This window comes from Siniperca chuatsi, linkage group LG9, assembly GCF_020085105.1.
Source record: "Siniperca chuatsi isolate FFG_IHB_CAS linkage group LG9, ASM2008510v1, whole genome shotgun sequence".
Taxonomy (NCBI): domain Eukaryota; kingdom Metazoa; phylum Chordata; class Actinopteri; order Centrarchiformes; family Sinipercidae; genus Siniperca; species Siniperca chuatsi.
In genome coordinates, this window is record NC_058050.1 from 15,612,632 (window position 1) to 15,635,977 (window position 23,346).

At 39.4% G+C, this 23,346-nt stretch overlaps 3 protein-coding genes across 5 annotated transcripts; 1 reads left to right on the forward strand and 2 right to left on the reverse strand.

Moving 5' to 3' along the window:
- Positions 1–1,069: 1,069 nt before the first annotated feature.
- Positions 1,070–3,203, reverse strand: fkbp14 (FKBP prolyl isomerase 14). The gene is made up of 4 exons (XM_044207493.1): positions 2,844–3,203; positions 2,372–2,523; positions 2,140–2,267; positions 1,070–1,559 (listed from the first exon to the last, which is right to left on the reverse strand). Exons 1-4 carry the CDS (start codon positions 3,035–3,037, stop codon positions 1,401–1,403), a joined length of 633 nt encoding a protein of 210 aa, XP_044063428.1. The 5' UTR covers positions 3,038–3,203; the 3' UTR covers positions 1,070–1,400.
- A 143-nt stretch (positions 3,204–3,346) lies between these two features.
- On the forward strand, positions 3,347–12,274 carry plekha8 (pleckstrin homology domain containing, family A (phosphoinositide binding specific) member 8). Its single transcript, XM_044207481.1, has 13 exons — positions 3,347–3,558; positions 4,010–4,126; positions 4,245–4,400; positions 4,514–4,635; positions 4,943–5,101; positions 5,371–5,411; positions 5,681–5,799; positions 7,019–7,370; positions 8,201–8,286; positions 9,514–9,572; positions 9,882–10,083; positions 10,192–10,253; positions 10,342–12,274. Exons 1-13 carry the CDS (start codon positions 3,519–3,521, stop codon positions 10,537–10,539), a joined length of 1,713 nt encoding a protein of 570 aa, XP_044063416.1. The 5' UTR covers positions 3,347–3,518; the 3' UTR covers positions 10,540–12,274.
- A 1,336-nt stretch (positions 12,275–13,610) lies between these two features.
- colq (collagen-like tail subunit (single strand of homotrimer) of asymmetric acetylcholinesterase) lies at positions 13,611–23,237 on the reverse strand. Of its 3 annotated transcripts, none has more exons than XM_044207498.1 (17): positions 22,227–23,237; positions 21,511–21,620; positions 21,107–21,214; positions 20,224–20,268; positions 20,011–20,037; positions 19,112–19,183; positions 18,712–18,774; positions 18,570–18,596; positions 18,426–18,470; positions 18,279–18,314; positions 18,091–18,171; positions 17,565–17,661; positions 16,759–16,889; positions 16,182–16,301; positions 15,930–16,056; positions 15,719–15,821; positions 13,611–15,611 (listed from the first exon to the last, which is right to left on the reverse strand). In XM_044207498.1, exons 1-17 carry the CDS (start codon positions 22,321–22,323, stop codon positions 15,542–15,544), a joined length of 1,359 nt encoding a protein of 452 aa, XP_044063433.1. In that variant the 5' UTR covers positions 22,324–23,237; the 3' UTR covers positions 13,611–15,541. The 3 variants fall into 3 exon arrangements, with proteins under 3 accessions (XP_044063433.1, XP_044063432.1, XP_044063434.1); XM_044207497.1 differs by having other exon boundaries at positions 15,930–16,071; positions 22,227–23,226; XM_044207499.1 differs by lacking the exons at positions 21,511–21,620; positions 22,227–23,237 and adding an exon at positions 21,336–21,469 and having other exon boundaries at positions 15,930–16,071.
- Positions 23,238–23,346: the final 109 nt, after the last annotated feature.

Below are 23,346 nucleotides of genomic sequence, written 5' to 3' on the forward strand. Positions count from 1 at the left end.
GTGAGAAAAACAGTGGTGCTCTTTGTGAGAAAAGATATAGTTGCACCGCAGTGTTCACACTCTGGCTTGCTGCTCTGAAATATATCTGTGGTTCCAGAGGATATCACTGGTGCATCTCAGCCTTCATCAGAATGTAATTTTAGCAGGAAAAGATTGCAAAACGATAATAGTATTCTCCCTCGCACCTCTTTCTTTATTATTTATTTAAAGCATTACAATAGGATTAGTTATAGTTGAAGTTAGTGACTAAAATAACAAGCAACCAACTAAATTGAAATGCACACCTGCAGTATGTCTCTATACTACAGTATTACTCACTTATGCGGCAATTTTCATGCACCTCTATGTAATGGAACAACTGTGATTTTATATGTCTTATGGCTTTAATACTCAATGCTTTAATACTTTTAGCATGTGATGTAACATGCTTGTTGGTAGCCTTTACTGTTAGGGGGGAAAGAGATTGCATCCTCTTCTATCTCAACTGTATCATCAGACAGTTTTTTTGGGTCAATTTAACTCAGAAGCTTATATTTGCTGTCAAGATTCACTCAATCAAAATCTTACAAAAGCTTTCATTTGTATGTTTTAAAGAAAAGAACAGACTGAGAGCACCGACAGCTATCACACATCTCAATGGTTGCTTTAAGCTCACTGCAATTATATATGAACTGAAAAGAAATTAAATGTTTTTCCTTTAAAGCATAACACAGAATTTGGAATATAAATCACTGGAAATGACTGAAACTGTAATATAGAAGTCTACTGTATACTTTTTCATGATTCACTCCTGATGACATGAAATGGTATATGTGACTGTACTCTCGTTTTGATATTTTGGTCAGCCAGAAACCGAAATCTAGAAACTGAAAGAGAAGGACTGCTGGCAATACATGGTTACATTGTTGCTGTTTTGTTGTGAGATTTGATTTCAAGATTTGTAAGCATGATACAAAAGTCTAGGACAAGAGCGCCCTCTAGTGATTAATGATGACATGCACAGAAAAAAAACGACCAGTATCACATCACAGAGGCTGACTGCATACACATGTATTGTAAAGATAATAAATATTGGTTAACAAAGTTCTGTTTATTTCAATAAGATTCATTTCATGAAATCAGTTTTTGCATGTACAATGGAGATATAAATAAATTATGGGTCGCATTTTCTATAAAATGACACAAAATGGAGCTGATGTATTAAAGTTCAACCAAAAATAAGACCATACTATTCAAACGCAGTGTAAAAAAAAACAAGCACTTGGAAGAGGTCCATGTAAAACAGCCTGGTAACTAATTCGCAATTCCTCAATTCATGTCACTATTTGGGAGGAAATTTATGAAACAAACACTCTGGTAGAGTAAGTAGTAGTAGTAAGTAGTAGATGAAATCAGTCCCTTTAGAGCTCATCATGTTGGTAGGTGAATTCCCTCGCAGATATAAAACCATCTTGATCTTCATCCTCATTTTTGAAGATGTCATCTACCATCACTTCATGATGTGTGTCATTAGGTGAGTATCCGTGTTTATCAAATTCTTTCTTCAGGTACTCTTTCACCTGTAGTGCAGACAGAATAATAATGACATTCACCCATAGGCATAAATCATATCATGATGAATCGAATGAAAAATATTAACTGTTAAAAAACATGATAAAGTGGTCGGTTTTCTTGATTCAATGTAATTCAATTATTATCACAGAATAATAGGGATTAAGTACAGTTAAATTGTGGCATAACTATCAAATGGCTGAAGATATGTTGAGGAAGTGATACATATCCATTTTCCTAATACTGGAACAACAAATTAAAACGTTAAATTTAGTGCTTTTATACAAAGTGAATGATTTTATGTTATTCCACTGCACTAGTTGGGATGTGTAGAGCATGTTGTTTTGGTATGTCTCTTCCCCTTAAAATTAATGTGAAACATTTAAAAACCTATTTGCAAAAACAAATCTCCTGGGGGGCATGTCCCTGGACCCCACTATATGGGTGAAGAGATCTCAACCCCCCCAACGGTCAACCCAAAGTTACGCCCTTGCAATAACCAATACCAACAAAATACCAAAAAATGTATTTTTGTGTATATACACATTCCTAATACAAAAAGAAAAGCAGTTTAAAATAATTTCATACCTCCTGTCTGGAGAGCTTCCAGTCATCATTGAGATCCATCTCCCGAAAAGACTCATGTGACCTGGGACCATTTTGGATGTCCATGAGCTCAATGTCAAAAATGAGGGTACTGCTTGGAGGGATCTGACCTGTAAACATGTAAAAGAAGCACACATGTGTTATGGTGGAACACAGGAAGAAGGGGAGATTTGATTCAACAGACCCTTTCTAACTTTTTTTATGTCTATGTTACCTTTTCCTTCCTTGCCATATGCCAGAGATGGCGGGATGGTCAGTTTCCTGCGCTCTCCTTTGCACATGTTCTGCAGACCCTTATCCCAACCCTTGAGCACCTCTCGGATCCCAAGAGTGAACCATACTGGATTTTTATCCCCATAGCTGCGGCTGCCAAGAGTCACACAGATCCATCATAGTTTTCTTTGAGAAAGAAAAGTCCAGTACACACACAACTGATATCACAAATATGTAGCTACAATAAGGGTCGAATGGTTGCCACCTAACTATAAGGAGGTTAATGCTGAGGTCTGAATGGACAATGGCACAGATACTGACAAGTGGTGGGCTGCAGCATAGTGTAGTTCATTAGATATATATAATACATTTTAAAGCTGTAACAAGCAGTGACCCCAATGTGACTTTTCCTGCACAAGGAGTGTAACAAAAATGCATAGCAATACATGCAACAGTTTCTAGCAACAAATTACCTGGAATGAAACATGGTGCCATTACTCTCCAAGAAGCCGTCGTAATGAACAAGAAGCATGTCTCCATATTTTGACTTACGGTAACACATGAAGGGTTTATGTATAACTTCAATTTTCACTTCTGGCTCGGGCAGTTTCCCCCCAGTGACAAACACAAATAGTGAGGACAGTACCGCACAAATAGAAAAAAGCATAATTTTGATAGACAATAGCTCACTTACTCACGAAATTTACAAAAAGCTAATTTAAACTTTTCCATATAATACAGTACCTAAGATAAATACATGGCAGCCAGGAATGCAAACTACGTGGCAGCCAACTTCTACAATGAACGCAGCCACTGTTCAGCTGTCTGCCCTCCTCCTTCTACAATTGGATAAATGAATTTCAAGGCCCCGCCCTTTACACATGTTCTCTCATTTAATTGGTTCTTCTTTGTGTTCATCGCCACAATCCACACCCACAGTACTTAAATCGCTTGGCTTCTCTTGCGATCGCTTAGAGCTCCATTCACAAAAAAACTTTACGCACTTTTATCTACGTAGCCGAGATGTAAAGCTGGGGACGTTACTCCACAAATCACACTCGGGGCTCGATGGAGTCTGTACAATCAGCTGTGCATCATATCTTGTTATGATAAACAAGTAATGAACGGCAAAAACACATAATTAAACAATGGAAGGAATGTTGTATAAATGGACCAATTACATAAGTGGTAAGTTCATCTCCCAGTCGTTGGGTGTTTTCGGTTATAGTGCTCGTTTTAGGGCAGCTAGCTAGCATGACAACGTCATAGCGCATTTGTGTTGAGTTTGAGATAACGTTAACAGGCAACGGGCTAGCTAACGTTAGCTACCACTTCAATTAACTAGGTTTTCTTTGACTTTGCAGTATAAGTCAGCTGTTTAGCGAATTCGAAGTTGACCTTATTTATGAAGTCTTAACAGGTAACGTTAGCGCTAGCTATATTAAGTAGTTCCCACCATCTGTCAGTATAATCTGATTTAACTGCTTAGCTGTTGCTAACGTAACGTTAAGGGTTAACTCTTTCCAAGTTCATGAAGCTAGAGAACGCTGTTTTATATCCAGTATTGAACATGAAATATTCATACTCGTTAAACAGCAACGTTACAGAAATTATCTAAAATTTTGCATATTTTTTTCAGGTTGGCAACCTCGTTGGTTTGTGCTTGATGGAGGAACTTTGTCTTACTATGACTCTCAAGAAGATGCCTGGAAAGGTTGCAAGGGCAGCATTAAAATTTCAGTTTGTGAAATCCAAGGTAGGTATGGCCCACTTTGTCCCGTGTACTGTATTTCGTTGTGCACGTGTGAGTAAGTAGCTTTCTACTGCCTTTTGATGTAGATGCGTGTGTCCTTTTTTTGCTGCTATTTTATTAGTTCATTCCTCTGACTTTACACGAGTTGACCTGACCATACCAGGAGAGCAGTACTTTTACCTCAGAGCCATTAATGCAGCAGAGAGGCAGAAATGGCTGGTGGCACTGGGAACAGCCAAAGCTTGCCTTACAGACAACCGAACAAAGAGAGAAAAGGGTAATTGGGATGCCATAATATCCAAATCAAACATAGCATGGATTGCACTTACAAAGCTAGTATTCTATTGGAAAATATTGTAAATTATGGCTCATTTGCTAATACTATTACAGAGCTCCAGGAGAACACAGAGGCATTGAAAACTAAGATGTCAGAACTCAGATTATACTGTGACCTTCTTCTACAACAAGTAAACAAGATCAAGGAGAATGATGAGCTGGGAGACACAGTGGAGGTAAGGTTAAGGTTTGGATGAGCTGATGAAATAAGAGAAGCTGCTGTTGGTGTGAAATTGCAGTATAGGGTAGCCCATTTGCAGCTAGCAAGACATCAAACTGATATGTGCTAACACGTACTAATAGACCAGACAGACAGCAAATGTTAACACAAGTACATTTTTTTTAAATCTTGGCTTTATAGATTTGAGCAGATTTTGTTTGCATATTGTTACCAAACAATATAATTACCTGTTGGGACATTTAAGGTGGTTTTGGTATATGTGGCAGTGTTAGCTAATGTGTATGTTTGTGTGCTCTTTTCAGACAGGCATAGACACTGGAAACATGGTGAAGTCTACATGCACCACTTTCCTTAAGACTCTGGAGGAATGCATGCATATAGCAAATCGTACTTTCAGTACGGATATGGCAACACAGAGTCCACCAGGATCTCCTCCTGTAGCAGCCATCAAACCTCAGAAGGTACATTTATGTCACCACTGCTGTGTCTAATCAGATAACCTAATAACATCTAATATAAAGAGTATGGCTTGTTAAGTTTTCCCTGTTAAAAGGGTTTTTTGGGGGGAGTTTTTCCTCATTTGAATCGAGGGTCTAAGGACAGAGGGTGTTGCATGCTGTACAGATTGTAAAGCCCCTTGAGGCAAATTGTGATTTGTGATATTGGCTATATAATTAAAATTGACTTGACTTGACATATAATCCCCTAATGTCTTTTTTTTCTCCAACAGATTAAACCTGTCAATCATTTAAATCTGAACCTTGGAGACAAGTAGGTTGCTTTTTTCCCTGTTATGTATTTATGTTACCTACACTGATTCTCCATATATCATTAACTGTCACATAGATGTTCAAAATAGCACTCAGCAAAGTGAGGTGAAAATAAATAAATACCCTGTCAAATGTTTTCTGTTGATACAGTAATATTTTGTTATTAATATTGCATTTCTGTGGCACTAGAAACAATTGGCAATAATACTGACCCAAACGAAGCGTATCCCAAGTTTTAGAATTAACATAGTGCACTCCAATTCATTCTAGAGAGAGAGATTTGGCTGAAACCTCAGGAGAAGCAATTGCATATGACAGCCAGAGCCTTGACTCTGGAGCAGAGAGACCAGATGAGCCAGATAGACCAGAATACCAACCTTCCCCATCAGGTAAGTTGAGTGTCCCAACCACTCCCATCACTTCCTGCAGAGTTCCCTGAAGTGAAATTACTGTATACTGTATAAAGGAAAGACCACACAGAACAAAAGGATCCTGGTTGTTGTGTGTACATCATCTGAACTGATGTGGATAGATTATTTTCTTTTTAGTGAGCTGACAGTGATGGATGCCCAGTTACATGATTGCATTTCTCTGAGCAGTACAAAGGGGAAGCTACTGCCGGTGATGTAAATATATATAATCATTTCAAACACACATTTTAAAAAACATGTAATTTGAAAATTGTTATTTTTTAAGTGTACTGATCAGGTGTCCTGTAGTGATTTCCTTTGTTTAATATATGAGCATTTTAATGGAATGTAGCACTTTATAGTAATTTGTTAAATTGGTCAACCAAATGTAACTTTTAAAAGTAATGCATTACATAAAAGACACCTTTCTTTTGGTATATATTACATACTTTAGTTCAGACTTGACAGTTTTTGGTGATATAATAGTGGCAGATAATGCTGTTACAAAAATGTAGTCAGATTATTTTAACACAATTGTTTAATAGTCCATTATAAAAAAACACAAAAACAAATTGTCAGACTTTTCAGAATGAAGTTTATTGCCAAGTAGGTTTTCACATACAAGGAATTTACTGCGGTATATTGGTGCATAACAATAAACATAGGAAGTAGAAAATATAAAGAAAGATAAAGGAAGTACTGCAAGTCAAGAAGCATACATATAAAATGTGAACAAATACTTTAAAAAAAAAAACAAAACAAAGAGAAGGTAATGAAAAACATTGCACTTCTAAAGAATAACTACACTCACTACACTCAATAACTACACACACTAATCCCAACACAACTGAAACCAATCCTACCTTACCACACCCAACTGTGATGTTGGGTGTCATATTTGAACCTTTCAACCCACAGAGGTCAGTGCAGAAATACTTACAGTTTGTGTATATATATAGTAGTTTATAATATAGTTTTACTGAAACACTAAATGAAGGATGAGCATGAGGTTTGTGTCAGTTAGTTGAGCGAGTCACCAAAGTGCTGCTTTCACAATTTGCTACAGTCTGATGAAAACTGGGCTTTAGACTTGCTGTGATAGACATCTTGACTGAAACCATATTCTGTATGCATGTTTGTTTTCAACCCAATTGTCTGGTAACATACATGACTACTGTTTGTCTGCTGTATCATATAGACATTGATGCAGCCAACGGCAACAGCTCAGTCCACGAGGTGCGAGTTGATGTTACTTTACACACTACCCAGAATACCTTGGAGAATGAACACTATGTCCAACCAGCCGAGAAGGATGAGGAGAGTGAAGCTGATGATCAAAAGGAGACAAAACAAGAGGAGAAGCACAGACTGGACCAAAGTCAAGAGCATGACAACAACAACAAGGAAGCAAACGCTGTTCAGCCTCAGCACCAACAGGAAGCTATTCCAGACCAAGAAGAGGATCAACAGGAAGACGAGACTTCCAGAGATTCAACAGAGCCAGAAGACATAGAGCAGGTGGAAACTTTCTTCAGCACAATGAGTCACAGGTATGAAAATGCTACTCAGGAAGGTCACATCCTTTAGGACACATTAGTTACTGTATGAAGTTACTGTATGATCATCTGTGATATTTCACTATTGCAGTATTAGGATTAACCAATCTAATTCATATGTAGTATATTTGTCTTTGAGGCACAGTTACTTACTTAATGGAAATACATGAATTGTATTACTGTGTTGCACAGAATAAATACAGGTTTGGAAAATGTTAATGGAATCCATTTCAAGATGTCATGATAAGTGTTTTATATTAGTGTGTTCTCTCTTGATCACATGACACAGAGAGGCCCTCATCTGATATTTGGGTTTGTAAAGCTTATTTGTTTCACTCTGTATTTCAAACGTAGTAGACTTTCTTTTTTCTTTTTTGTTTTTTTTAAAGACCTTGAAGAGTGTTACTGAACAATGGACTATTTCTGTAATATTCAGTTATGATGTAAACATTATTATTATTATTATTATTATTATTATTGTTATAATGGAGTTAATCATTTTCTCATTTAACCAGTATTCAACTGCACAATGGGGAACTACCGTATGCGCATTTTGGAGTTGGTCTTTTAAAAGTGATGGGAACGTTTTAGAGCATTAACATTAGCAAAAACAAAATATGTCTGTTAAGTTGTAGACAAAGTAGCAGAATAGTCTCAGGTATTGTCAGGCATAAAATTGCATGACACTGTGTGAATAATTTCTCTGACTTGGTTTTGACGTTTGTACCCTTTTCTTTTTCTGTTTGATTTGATCAAATAAAAATTGAAATGGCATACGTACTTCTAATATATTCTCCTGTTTGAATCTGTTCTACTCTTTTTAGATTTAGTGATATAAGACTGGACGACGACAATGGTATCCCTACTCAAGAGTTTTTGGACTCATGCTATGCAATAGTGCCTGTATTAGGTAGGCCGGTCACTTTCAGTCTCTCCTCATCTTAACCTGCCACTCTGTTCCTCTTTCTCATGATACCACATATGTGGTCATTTCACCCTTTATAGCTTGTATAAGGAAAACTTTGTCTTGTCATTTGTGCATGCTCTGTCATTCACATTGTCTGTGCTTAATGAGGTGGCAGCTTTCTGTTTTGGGTTCATCATCCTTTTCTTTCATGCCGTCATTATTTTCTTCTGCATCTGTATGTATTTCAGTGCCTATCGTATGAGCTCATACATGTTCTTGTGTCTGCATGTGTTCTTGTCTGTGTGTACTACACATAGATAGGATGGTCACTCAGTCACAGTAACGATATAAACCAATGCAAGACTTGAAAAACATGCGTTTCTTGGTTGCCAATTTTGGAAGGAAATGTCAGGCGGTTGACAAAAAAGAGTGACAATGACACACAAGGTAGGCACCTTGTGTGTCTGTCTTCACTTTTAAGAGCTTGATCAGACTTGGCCCAATATTGAGGAGGAGAGGTTAGATAAGGATTGCTGGTCATCAAGAATTATCTGGCGGTATGAGAGATTTTCAGATATACTTTAACAACAGTGTTCAATTTGCACACATGTAATATGGCCAGGGCAATGTTAGCCTATGTTTCATATTAACCAACATCTGCACAGGTCCTGAATATACTTAGAGTGAAGTGAGATTAAGAGTTCTGCCAAAAGGTTGAAGTAATCATAACAAGATGCCTTTTTATAATGGTCCTCATTTTAAATTTAGAACTTTGTGAATCTCTATTAATGACTGTAAATTTATATCTAAAGTGACATGACCTTTTAACTGATAAAGTGCTGCTCACCTCCAGCTGTGCTCAAACGTTTTCAGCCCAAATTGATGACATCTCTCTCATCAAATCTTGATACAGATCCAGATACCAGTGATATCTGTGTTTGATATCCTGTACCTTATGCAGCATGCTTTCAGAATTGCAAAGTACTTTAGGTCTTCTAGTGTGTCACAAGACACCTTATTTTACCATTGTTACCTTAAATCTACAGTCAAAAGGTGAAATTTTCTCCTGAACTTGTTACACAGGGTTCTTTATCATTTCTTTAACAAAAGCAAGGCAGCTACATTGTTTGGTGACTATTGCATTGTAAATTGAATGTAAAATAGGACAAAAAAGTGAGAATCTTTTCTTCATAAGCAACAAAGAAATGATCATTTATTTTCTCTTCTTAGACAAACTGGGGTCCACAGTGTTTGCACCAGTTAAAATGGATTTTGTTGGAAATATCAAGGTATGTGTACATGCCATTGATAAATCAACATTAGTACTTTTCGACCTACTATATAATATGTCCACAGGGAGACATTTGCTGTATACAATACTGCTTGACTCCTTGTTTAGCTTGAAAATCAGACATATGGCTTCTCACTCTTCTTATTCTTGTTCTGTCACTGCAAATTAGATCAAGTAACTTATTGAGCTGTTAAAATGGATAGTATAGTTTTGTCATTAGTTGTTCAGAGTAAGAATGATGGCGGAGTAGAATCAAGATCAATTTCCAGTTCATGTCGCTATATCACCCTGTCTCTTAACCCTGTAGAAAATTCACCAGAAGCTGATGTCAGAACCCGACAGCTTCCCCACACTACAGTCCATCGTGCTGCATGAAGTCCAGACAGATGATGCCCAGGTGCGCAACTCAGCCACAGAGGCTCTGCTGTGGCTCAGACGAGGCCTGAAGTTCCTCAAAGAGTTTCTGTCAGAGGTCAATGCAGGACATCAAGACATCCAGGGAGCGCTAAGTAAGTCTACGATGCACAGCTGTACATCTACAAACAAGTTCAGATACATGGTACTTAATGCATGTTCGCTGTCAAAATTCGTCATGTTCTATCTATTCTTTCACCCAGATAATGCCTATGGAAAGACCCTTCGGCGGTACCATGGATGGGTTGTGCGAGGTGTATTTGCTGTAGGTATTTCTTACTCTCACCAATGCGTTTCCCCTCTGAGGTTCATCTGTTCTTGGAGTGTGACAATTGCATGCTTCTGTTTCCCAGTTGGCGCTGAGAGCTGCCCCGTCTTATCAAAGTTTCAGCGCTGCCTTAGTGTCAAGAGAGGGCGACGAGCTGAAGAGAGGCTTCACCAGCGGCATGTGCAGGGATCTTGGAGTGTACCTGCCTGCCATGGAGAAGCAGCTGGCCATCCTAGATGCCCTGTATGAAGAGTACAACCTGGAATCGGATGAAGTGGTGTGAAATGTAAACAGAGAGATGATCCGAGTTCAGGGAAGGGCAGAACCTGACCGCAGGGGCAGAGTGGTGATTAACTGCTGAAGGAAGGTGCCAGATGCATCAGGTGCATCTTGTGTACAAAATAGTATGAGCATGTCCCGTGTCAGTGTGAGGTGTTTCCAGTGGTTGTTAAACTCTACGACAGTAGAGGGTCTAGGTTTGAAGAAGGTATTAATGTCTTTATTTAGGAGCCCACAGGGGGCAAAGCAAGCACCAACAATTAAGACATTATGGTTTGACAAAATGTAGTTTCTGGGTCTTGTTTAAAAGGCCTTTGAGTGTAGGGGGTTTAAGCCCTATTATGCAGACTCCATGCATAATGATTCATGGTGACATTTGTTTCTGGTGCGCATTTTGTTTGTATTGTGGCTTTTTATGTACAGGACGTGTTAACCACAAAATATTTGGCTCTAGTAACTTCCTTGAATGATCATTTGGGATTGAACTGATCAGAATGCAAAGACATTTTTAATCAAGATTGTCCTGTTTCCTTGGATCCATGAAACATGATGATACTTGTAACTAACACAAAGCACTATTTTGACAAAAACAATGTCAGATTGTTACAATGCCCATTATACAGTACATATGCCTTAAGTAGGTGATGGTATTACATAATGGGCAGATTTTTTGTATATTAGGTAAATGTTCTTTCTTGCACTGACTGTTGGAAGTTTAGTGGAAATTATAATCAATATTGATTTTGTTTCTTACCCTGAAACATTTATATAAATCCTGCAGTTTGACAATGTTGACAATTGTTTTACATCGCTAACATGTTATGAGCTGTTGCTCTAGAGACTTTCCATGGGACCAAAAAGAAGCTGTCATGTGAATGGCTTTAGCCATTGCTGCCTACAGTACCACAACACACAAGAATGAAATAATACAGTGTAGCTGTTAAAGTACTGCTGATTATTTATGTCGCCATCCTCTGCACAAACCTATGCATAGTATGCATTTTCATGTCTATTTATTATGTCTTAAGTTATAAAATTCACATTAATGTCATGGGGATCATTTCAGTCCAGCTTTTGTGTGAATGTATGGACATTTGTATCCACAGAGCATGTTTATTGATTGCATGGTTTTATGTATTAAGTAACATCGGTGCCAATGGAAATGGAATATAGGTCAAGGCCTTGAATTAATCAAGTTAATAAATAATCCTAAAGGGGATAGATCGTGAAAGTTAAAATACATTGCTTCTCTTTCATCTCTGTACTGATAATGAACCGTAAACTTCAGCAAGTCTACTTTGCAGATTTCAGCATTTTTTTCACCATCTCGTCCATGCACTGTTCTAAATGTACTTGAGTGTTGTTACTTATTATTTTATGTCGATTCAACAATGAAAAAATTAGTGGGAAGACCTCCCAGCCAGGTTAAAGTTTGTCCATAGATTCACTGAGCCATTCGAAAGCAGGAACATCCTCGTAGGGCTTTTTTACCGAGACACACCGTGTAGTATTCTTAACTTTATTCTAACTTTTCTTTTGAGTTTTCATACATACAGTAATAATTCTTGTGTAGTCATTTGCAGCAGGTTTACATCAGATGATTGATTTCTTGTTGCAGATAAATTCCAATGTTAATCTTGAAAATATGCTATTGTAATATTACAAACATTTGATTTGGTTTTTCTATGATTGTATATAAGATGCTATTTGATTTTTACATAATAAATAATTGAGTTGTCTGTATGTGTCCAGTCCTGTTATAGTCAAATGTGTTGTCGCATATTTTGTATAAGATAGGAGCCCAGAGGTAAAATATCCATGTTTCTATTTATTAGACCACTTTCTGTCAACCTTGGCAACTTTAACTGATGGTTCTGAACACAAGTTGAGTCTATAGTTGACCCTCACGTCTCTAGTTTTTGTTAACTAAACAAATCAACGAGTAAGCAATAGATAGTAAATCTGCACAGGTGTTGTAGTTTGTGTAAACAATAGTGGCACTGAGCTTAAATAACACCTTCGCATACCTTGCTGTCTGTGTGTGAGTGTTTTGCATGTGCAGCAGTAGTGTGTTCTCTGCCAGGACCACAGCACCCTGCATGCCAGCCATTCCTGCCTATAGGTCAGGGATTTTCACTTGGCTTGGGCTAACAGCTGGCTCCTTGCCTGCTTCCTGTCCCTATGGCCTCCTTTGCATCGCCCCTTCTGCCACAGAAGAAATGCCACACCACACAACCTGCAATAAAATAACCCCTTTTGTTGGGAAAAAAAGTGTTTGATTTCAGTTCAACTTAATACCTGTTAGAGCTCAATATAGATCCTGCTTCCTACAAGTTTAACTTCATGAGCAGTGTCTTTGAGACAGGGAAAATCAATCAAATGAAAATGTTGACAACAAACAGCTATTGGTTCATAAATGAATTTGTACCCAAGACTGTTCAAGGTTCCCAAACTTCACTTGGGGATACAGAGCAGTAGAATCTGGTTGGCCACTGCATCTCCAGTGACATTTAGTGCTGTACTGAGACATCTACGGTACAAATCTGATTGGCCTGGTCAGGGGAATGCACATGATGGGATAAATACGCCAAGGTAAGCTTTTACTCTGGGCATCTCAACAGACAAATTGTCCTGATGTGATTTAGAAAAGAAGAAAAAAGGCATGCTAATAGAGTTATATGGTCGAGCCCAGCCTCAAACATCTCCAGGCATAGAATCAGCTCTGAAGGGCATCATCGAGACAGAATGAAAAGCTACAAAAACCCATCGCTATGTCTGAGAACAGAGAGAGTTCACTGTGTGGTCTGCTGACTATTTAGTCTAACAGCACTTTGCAAGGTGCTGCTGACAGCATCTTTTTTCCACTCGATAGATATCTGATTTTTTTTTTTTTTTTTTTTTACAGTGAGTGCTCTGAAAGAACATCAATAGCATCTCTATCACTGTCTATTGGCTTCTTGGACAGCTCCCAATCACTGTCACCGCTTGCTCACGACAGACAAAAAGCAAAGCTGCTGACAAACCCCCGACTAAAGTTGCATATGAGAGAGAAGAGAGTGAGTGAAAAGCTTTGAATGATTTAAATTTCTGTTTTATTTTCATTTCTTTTTTTTTAAATGATCCACAACTACTGTATAAATCATATCAGAATAATGAAACATAATGAACTTTCACTATCCCAGTCACAGTGCATACTATATTTCATAAAGCCATACAATACATTACCACATGCATGTTATGTTTCAGCATTGTTGTGCATACACAGTACAGGACACAGCACATGGCCACAGACAGAACATTCAACATAGTTTCCAAAAGTTATTTCAGCTTTGTGCGTGGCACAGTTTATCACTATCATATAAGGTGTGTCATACATACAGTACTTAGCTACACTCTGGGCAGAGCAAGATATTTCTTAAGACACCTGCTATGCTGATGAATGCAATGATTTACAAAACAATGTTTGACAGAGTGGAAGCGTTTCACACTCATTAGCACGGTATCACAAAGCATGCGGAGACAATATAGTAACAGTCTTTATCTTTCAATTGCTTTTTACAGAAGAATCACTTTAGAACACCTGGCTAAGTGTGGCTGAGAAAAGGTCTCCCGTGGCACTGCGACTCATACAATAGCTTATGGAAAATGTCAGCTTATATCGGCAAAGTCATTTTCACCATTGGTGCCCAACACACGGCAGACTACATCTACACTGTTAAGTTTACTGTTGAGTTTCTCTGTTGCTGTATATACTGTAAGACAGAAAGACTGGATAAAGAGGTATTAGAGTAAATACAGTAATGACCATAGATCAGACTGGAATTGAAATTCCTCCCCCTTTTAGCAGCTACAGACTATTCCAGCCTTTCCTGTGCAGTGAGAAAATTAAGGACATAACAGTTTCAAGCCTTCATGTACAGTATATTTCATTTCTCACTGAAGCACAGGGAAGAAACTCAATCATACCTAGAGGACTGCGCGTTCTGGATACTTTAAAGCTCTTGTTTGAGTTACCTGTGTGCTTCAATGTACAGTCACTGCCATTGAATTTACAAAGAGTGGAGTAGTGGAGGATGCCTGTGAAAGGTGCTGTGTGGAGCTACATTACCTGTTGGTTCCTGAGAAATTTTTGGATTTATGAAACCTTGTCCAGCCTGAATGTCTATGTCAAGAACATTACCATCACAAGCTAATGAAGCCAAGTCGGCCTCTGGAGTAGTGGCCTCCTGGTATAACAGTCTCACTGAAATATTCCAAGTGCATAATTTATGCACTATAATACATCTCTATCTCCATCCCTAACCATACATATTTATCTTAGTATGTGCCTGGTTTTACCTTCACAACTGAAATAAAATTTTGATGTGATATTGAGACTACACAGTACGACCCTTATCGTGGCAATGATAAGTTAAGTGATGGGTTACATGCTTGGATAGTGGCAGCTGCTGTCATGATAATCTCAGCCTCATGCAAATGCTGTGCACTGTCATTCACACTGCAGTAGAATACCTGAGGCCATGGCTCTGGATGTCCTACTGCCTCTTTCTCAACAGTAACTGGGTCAAGATTAACACGCCTCTGGCCCGGCTAATGCTCCTCTGCAACATCTCCCACTGGCACTTAATTAAGTCTCTGCATGGCTGTCACACAACTGTCGCATCCAGAGGCTGATTCTAGTCCAATCGGGCATGGTGAGGAGGCCAGTCTTAAGTCCTGCTTGTTAAGACGGAGTGCAGTTGTCCTGTGCATTTCCTATGTGTAGGTGAAGGTTTTCCCCTCCACTGATTGACTATAACTCCGGGGAGCTACGTGGCATCTCAGCAGCGATACAGAGGAGATATATATATATATATATGTTTTATTTGAATCATTGGCTGCCTCTACCTTCAGAGTCTCTCCCCTGGAGCTTTATTGTTCTTTTTATTTTTTTGCATGAAAATATTCCTTTTATGTGTCAAGCAAATAACACACAGAGGATCTCGCTGCACTGTCCAGCTTCCTCCTCAAGTGAAGTACTTGCAGTTTGTGGAATCAATAACACAGTAAGGTGTGCACTTGAGGTGACCATATGACCTGCAAATTACAGGAGAAACAACATTTCAGTGTCAGTTTAACATATCAACAAAACACTTCTGATACAGCAAAGAGTTTTGTCAACATATAGTTTGAACTGTGCGTACCCTGGAAGATATGAATTACATGTCTGGTATCCAAAGTCCTTTCCATCACACTCCTCAACCCCATCATAGCGGTATCCGTCTCCACAGTAGGCGTGTTTACACTCTGTGGTAAGGGGAGACAGCAGGGGTGGAAGGGTTATGTTATATATGTGCACAGCAAAGTACAACTAAGGAGCCATTATAGGCCACCTAACATGGACGCATGACTTACTGACGCAGCCGTCAGTGACGACTCTGTTTCTGTCATCACACTCCTCCCCGCTGGAAATCTGTACTATCCCGTCACCACAGTAACCTTCATCATCAGGTGCATTTTCCATGGACTGGAACGGCGTCAACTGGAATGGAAAAGTCTTTTACAGAGTTTAAAAAACTTGAACAAAAAGGAAAAACTGCTTGAAAAGTCACCATGTGGCAAAAATTTAAATAATAAATTAATCTGATTTGCTGAATGCAATGATACCTGGATTGGCAGCCAGCCATCAATGTCTTTGAAATAGAGAGATCTCTGGTCTTTACGGAATGCAAGAGCATTATCTGTGTGAAGGTGCTCAAGTTCTTCCTCATTGCTTACAACGAATATCTGAGTGAAAGGCAAAGTAAGGAAATGTTTTCAGTATTTAGTGCATTTTGAATTATATGGCTGAGTCCCGTTGGAGTGCAATATTGAGATATTGAGCATCAAAATTTAATCACCCAGCTGGCAATATGTGTTTCAAAGCAATATCCAATTCCCCAATAGGCATACTTTATCTAAAACTTTTTATCTTTAAATAATTAACTCAAATGTTATTAAAACCCAATAACCCCAGGGTTTCTAAAAATTCACGAGTGAAAATAACATCTAGTTGCATAAAATCTGAGATTTTGAATACATACAGTATATACATATTGATCAAAACCTTTTAATTGTGATTTGAGTTCTTCAGTGATGTGTCAAATTATTCAGTATTGAATGTATAGGGCACATAATTGAATTACAAACATCACAAAATACTGTACATAACTTTTTGCATTCGACAAGACTATTAACTCCTCACCGCTGGTACTTTGGGATAGTTTTCTCTGGAAGGATAATCATCAAATGGAGAACTACTGAGAGAGCTGCAGCTACACTTTCCAGGAGGCCCTGGCGGACCACGTGCACCCTTTGTTCCAAGCATGTATAGTCCTAAACATATGCAGAGGAAAAAAATATTATATAAAAAGACACAACGCAAAAAAAAGTCAAAGAGGCAAGCAGAGGCAACAAGTTTAGTGCCAAGTAACAAAATATTTCAGGCTTAGTGAGCTTAAGTGAAGTGTGTTGAGAGTACAGGCTACAGTAGCTGATATAAATACTGTATGTCATAAATACAGTATCTTTGATTCATCTTTCAAGAAGCAAACACAATCAACTTAATTCACTTGGAACCCTGATCAAGTTAACAAATGTCACATTAATTATCTGGTGACATAATACTTGTAAAACTGTAGGGAGGCTCGCCATCTGTGAATCCGTTTTAGCCGCATGATGTCATGACAACAGGATCTTGTTTCACCTCAGGAGATAAAGTTTCTCTGGTGCTAAATAAGACTACCGGTGTTACCTCTTACACTGGTCTAAAGTGTGCTTCTTTTTGCTGACAGGGGTGTTTGCTACTCCTAACACTTGGCAGCACAGCTTTTCACACACTGGCAGAGAACAAAGAAAGTGCAGAGCCACACACAAACCAATGACTTCAAAGTGGACATAGGTAAATTCATGCCATGAATGAGCAATATGTCACTTTTTAAATCAGTATCCTCAAGAGTTTTAAATCTGTTGGAGATTTCTACTCTGTTGGAAAATGGAAAAAGTTCTTACCTGTGGCAGGTGAACCAGGAGGACCAGGGTGGCCTGCAGGTCCCTGTGGGCCTGCAGGTCCCATAGGACCAACACTGCCTGAGTCTCCTTTCACTCCCTGAAACACAAGCAAAAACAATACACAAGGTGGTCAGATTTAAAACATTTCTTTACATAGTGTTTCAGAGATAAAAAGGCTAAAACTTATACTCTATCCCAAGTGTGCAATGGAATGGTTTGAGCAGAGAAATTTTGCATTAACATAATTACACACAAAAAAAATTTATTTGACAAAACAAAAATCTACTGTTCTCAATAAATTACATGTGTTTAATCTCCCTCACTCAGATTTACTCATTTGCTCCGTGCGCTTGAAAGTTTGCCTGCATGTTCCACAACATATGCTTGCAAAAAATATTTTTCTGCGCTCAAAATGTCCCATTTGCATCACTCATCACACACTCACAATTGAGGCACAAATATAACTCCATATATTACTGTTTTTAAACAGTGCAACAAGAATATTGCATGCCTACGAACTCCTTACCTGCTTGCCTCTCTTCCCTGGTCGGCCAGTGGGTCCTCTGTTTCCTGAGATTCCAGGTTCTCCTTTTGGACCCATTTCACCCTGCACAACAAATCAGATCAACTCAACTTTCAATTTGGTCAGACTCGGAAAGTTGTAATTCTGCAGAACAAATTCAAAACTCCTTCTTGTTTGAATGCGTTTCTCACTTTCTGTCCAAGGATTCCTGGGAAACCCATTCCCCCCTGTGGATAAAGAACAGTAAATTAAATATCAGCTTAGATTACATACAGTATATATGCACTATAGTGCTACTACTTTAATTCACAACAACCTCACTGATAAACTCTGCCTACCTTGTCGCCTTTCACTCCACTCTCACCACGATCACCTCGAGAACCCTGGCAGAGCAGATTACAGTGTGTTACATAAGTCTAATGACACAGAAAACACGTTCATCAATATATCTTTTATCTTTCATCAATAAAACGGTCACATACCTTTTCCCCTTTATATCCATGTAAACCCTAGAGTTAAAGATCAAAGATACAAAATATCCAAGATGAAATAAAGTGGTGTGAAAGTGAGATCATCCCAGATCAGTCATTATGAACTCATTATGAACAATAATGTAGACCATACCCGTGGCCCAATTGGTCCTCTGGCTCCAGGCAAACCCATCAGCCCTGGGTCACCTTTTTCACCCTGACCCAGAGGAAAACATGGAATAAGGACAAATGTGGATTGGCTTCATTAATTTATACACATGTCCCAAAATATTACCCAAATAAGTGCATACTTTGAATTGGGAAGGTTCTTTTGCACTATTTCAATCAAGATTATTGATTGATTATTATTTATATAGAAAAGGCTGTTTGCATGTTACATAACATGTACATGTAACATGAGTTTTTCATTGTACAAATGGGACAGAACACAAATCATAGCTAATACTCATCGACACTAACTTATATTGGCACTTACTGGTCTCATGCCATGTCACATATTATATCATCTAAATTATGAGTTCTGACTTACTCACTTTGGGCCCACTTGGTCCTGGCCATCCAGCTGGTCCCTGCTTCCCAGGAAGTCCAGGAGGACCTGTCCGACCCTAACAGGAGACATCAATTTTAACACATGATCTCAGATATAGAAATACCTAATATAAATGACTAATAAAACAATTGCTGCCACCGCTGAAGAAGCAGTTATCTGTTTATGAAAGCAGGGCCTCTTATGCCTGTTTGCTTTGCAGGTTGCAAGTGCAGGACTTGCTGCACAAGCTGACAGCCAGCTTGCTACAATATTTATCAGACACTGCTGCACATGTAGGGGCAGAATGACTTTAACGAGCCCTGTCACTTTGCTCCCTTTAATTAAATGATGGGCTGTATATAGAACAGGAGCCCATGCTTGTGGGAAACAAAGTGATTTATGACCTGGCTGAAGCACTAAGCTAAATTGCACTGCAGTGCTGCAAAGCTGCTCGGTCAGGCCACCAGCCAGGGAAGCTCTCCCACTGGACCACTTTTACTGCTCAACCACAGTGACTGATCATTTAGGAGGTCACTTCTCTTCTACCTGCCCTGATCAAACATGGTGTCCTGAGCTTTCTAATAAAGCTGTGTGTTCTAATAGAGAGGGAGGGCCATCTGACAGGGAGGCATGATGCTTCTGTGAGAGGAGACCAACAGCACGTTAACTCCCTCTGCCATCAAAAACAGCCCATCTCAGCAGCTCTGCATCCCTTGCGTCCTGCCTGTGGGTCTGTGCTGTCTCTTGTCAAGGTTGTACTTGCTCACAATTCCTTGATGTACACAACCAGGCACTGACAGTGCTCTTGAGTTACAGCTGGGGAGAGCAGGCGGAGGCACTGTATCTCATTTTTGAGTAAATCCACTTAGCGGAGAATATGGAGTGATTAATGGAGACTCTCACCTTTTGCCCAGGTCTTCCGATTTCTCCCTGACAACAGGATCCGGAGGAGGGGACAAGGACAGTAGTTATTTAATACTGTAAACTTCCAACATGCATCTTTCAGTCATGTGCAACAGGTCAAGTAAACTTTAGTTTACAAAATAATGAGTAGCCTGTAAAATGTATACTGAGCCACATAAATGAGATTAGAACATAGGAAAGCAAACTGCTTACCTTTTCTCCCTTAGGCCCTCCTATTCCAGGTAATCCAGGTGGACCCTGATGAACATAAAAACAATAAATACATGGCATATGTTCATAAATCACAGAGATATCTATCTAAATTACTTTTATTGCCCCCAACCTCCACCACAAAGTCATACCTGCTTCTGGAAGCCAACAGCCGCAGTTTCAATTAGCTAAAGGCTGAGTGGCCACTATTGATTTAAAAAGTGCCTTGTGGGTCTGTTTTGAACTGAAACGCTGTTGCAGTCCAGCAGGTGCTGTAACAGTCTGAAATGGGCAAAGCTTTAACATTAATTTGGTAAATCTGCTTTTCACTTGAAATGCTGGGCTAACAGAGGAGGAGGTTGGGTTTACAAGCACTTATTGAACCAAAATGTCTTATTATCTTTCATCACCAGAGTCCACAAACACATGCTTGTGTTGGTAATCCCTGGAATTTAGGCAACTCAGTGTGCCTTTCCAGGCAGACAGCTCTTCGGGCAGTTTCTGAGAATGATGTGTGGCACACTGGCAGGCAGTGGAAAAAGGCTATTTGTGTCTGAGCTAAATGTAGAGCGTTAATGGGCTGCTGTGTTGCAAGGGCCAGAGAAATCCCCATCTCCTGCTTTGCAGGAACTCTCAAGTTGGAGAGGAGATGGGGGTAATATGTTGTTGGAGTACTAATTCTTAACACCTTGAAACCATGCTGACCCAGACATGAAACAGAGACACAGCTTTATTAGACTGTGATTTAGCCATACTGAATCCTATGCAAGTCAATTTGTGGGCAGTGTGTTGGAATGGTGTAATAACAATGCCAAGATCTCTCAGATCTACAGTACATTATTAATGCTGGGATAACCATGATGTTTGGGAAGAGTCTAGATCCTACCTCAAGGCCAGGAGGACCAGCAGGCCCACGGGGGCCTCGGATGCAGGCTGAACCGTTGTCCTCATTGCCTGGCTCTGAATCACCACCATGATTTGAATTCCCTTCATTCTGAAAAATGAAAATAAAAATAAAATTCTGTATTTTTTTTTACAGCTTTGACAAATGTTGATAAAGTTTGTCAAAGAAATGTATGTCTGAAATTCATCCTATTCTTGAGATAACAATTCACCATCCATAGCATAGGACTCGTTAAACCATTCCTTCCTGCAAAGGTGTTCCACCATCTGAGTGTTTTATCAGGGTCATTCAGGGGTAAAAAGACAGTGTGGGGCAGTTTGGATATCACCCAAGGACATATCAACAGTCAAATATTCCACAATAGAAAGTCACATGACTTGACTCACATGAGTGTGGCGGCGCCAAAGTGAAGGGGGTGGAGGAAACAGTGGGGGTGGAGGCGGACTCATTAAACAGCATGGGTTGAATCTCTTCTGCTGCTCCTGGGATCTGAGAGCTGTGTAAGGTGTGCATGTGGTCAGTCACACAGACAATGATGCCAGGTGTCAAAATTAGAAAAAAACAAGAGTCAGAAGAGGTCATGTAAATGTGTTGTCTTGACCTGCCCTCTTCATCAAAAGTAATGCCTAACCTTGTGATACGTGGACATGCACGGGCAACTGAGCTAATGTGACACACTGTCGACAAATATCCCACACATACAGTAAAAATTGGACAAATCGAAGAGGTTAGAACATGCAGGAGCAGCATAAGCGACAGGGAAACAGGTGCAAACTATCAAATCATGACACCCGTGCAGCAGAGTTCCTAGAGCTGGACACAGATATGAAGTGCCTGTGTCTTTCACGGAAGGACTGGAGCTGGTCTCGCTATTTATAGAGGCATTTCCAGTTCACCTCATGGGCGACAAGAAAATAATAACAAGTGTATTTTACAAAGACAATGAGCTCAAAATGAGCTACTAGATATTTAGTAGCCATGCTTTTACAGCCCAACTTTCAAACACCTGTGCATGCATAGTACTATGCACAGTACAGTACAGTACACACACACACACACACACACCTACACACATACAGGCTCAGGCTTACAGTATTCTTACCTGCTGGGAATGAAATAAAGCTGCCCAGAAAAGAGGATTGAGCCAGGCCATAACAAAACCACAGTGGCAGATACAGTCCAAGTGTTAGAAGAGTCATGCTGCTCCAGATAGTTGCCTGACTTTATTTCTGAGCCACAGCAGCCCTCACACGTTGCCTTTCTCTCTCCCTCTCTCCTTACTGTCCTCTCCCTCTGCTCCCCTCCCTCTCTGCTCGCTCCGTCTCCTTTACGCCCTCAGAAGAGGGTACGCCGACCAATGCCCATTAAATCTTTCCTCTGCATCGGTGTGCGCTAAAATTACAGGAGACAGTCCACCAGCTGCTTCGGGGTGCCAATATTAGATCTCTACTACTGCAGGGGGTGCCTTTTGTTGTTTCCACTCCACTCACAGGGAGACTTATCATGACTAAACTACAGTGGGCTTTTGTGCAAGAGATTCAAATAGGATTCTGCATGAGGGTGTCATTTGTGCATCCTGAGACAACTTTAATAAGTGTATCAGTCTGTCTGTATTTATTAGTCCATCTTTTTTCATGCAGTACACTGTGCATCCCACTGTGCATTGTGGTGTCCATTTAGTCCGGGCTAGATTGGTTTTATTGCCCTGTCTGTCCCACAAGATTAAGTGTCTGCATTTCCAAAAGAGGCTCTCTAGAGGATGTGAGAGCTGTAAAAAAAAAAAAAAACAACAACCTGGAAGCACAGGAAACATCACAAGTGAAAAGAAACCCTGCATCATTTAGTTCTGCAAGAGATTGAGTAAGTCATGCAACTTGATATAAATTAATACACAAACCTGAATCTAATAAAAATTGAAAATTTTGAATTTTTTTTCTAAGCTTGCGCTGCATTAGAACAACTGCTGCTAGACGTTCTCTATCCACTTGTTTAAAGATGCCCCTGACAAGGTGTGGAATCAAAGGAGGATGTAAATTTATGTGAGTATTTGAAAAATCTGGACAGAACCCTTTTTCAGCACTAAGCTGACCATAAAATTACATTTTCACTTTCCCAGCATTTTAATAGTTTAATGAGCTGTATACTGTATGTTAATCATGATACCTAACAGATTATGTGAAAGAACCCCCCCCCCCACACTGATTTAACATAAAGGAATAAAG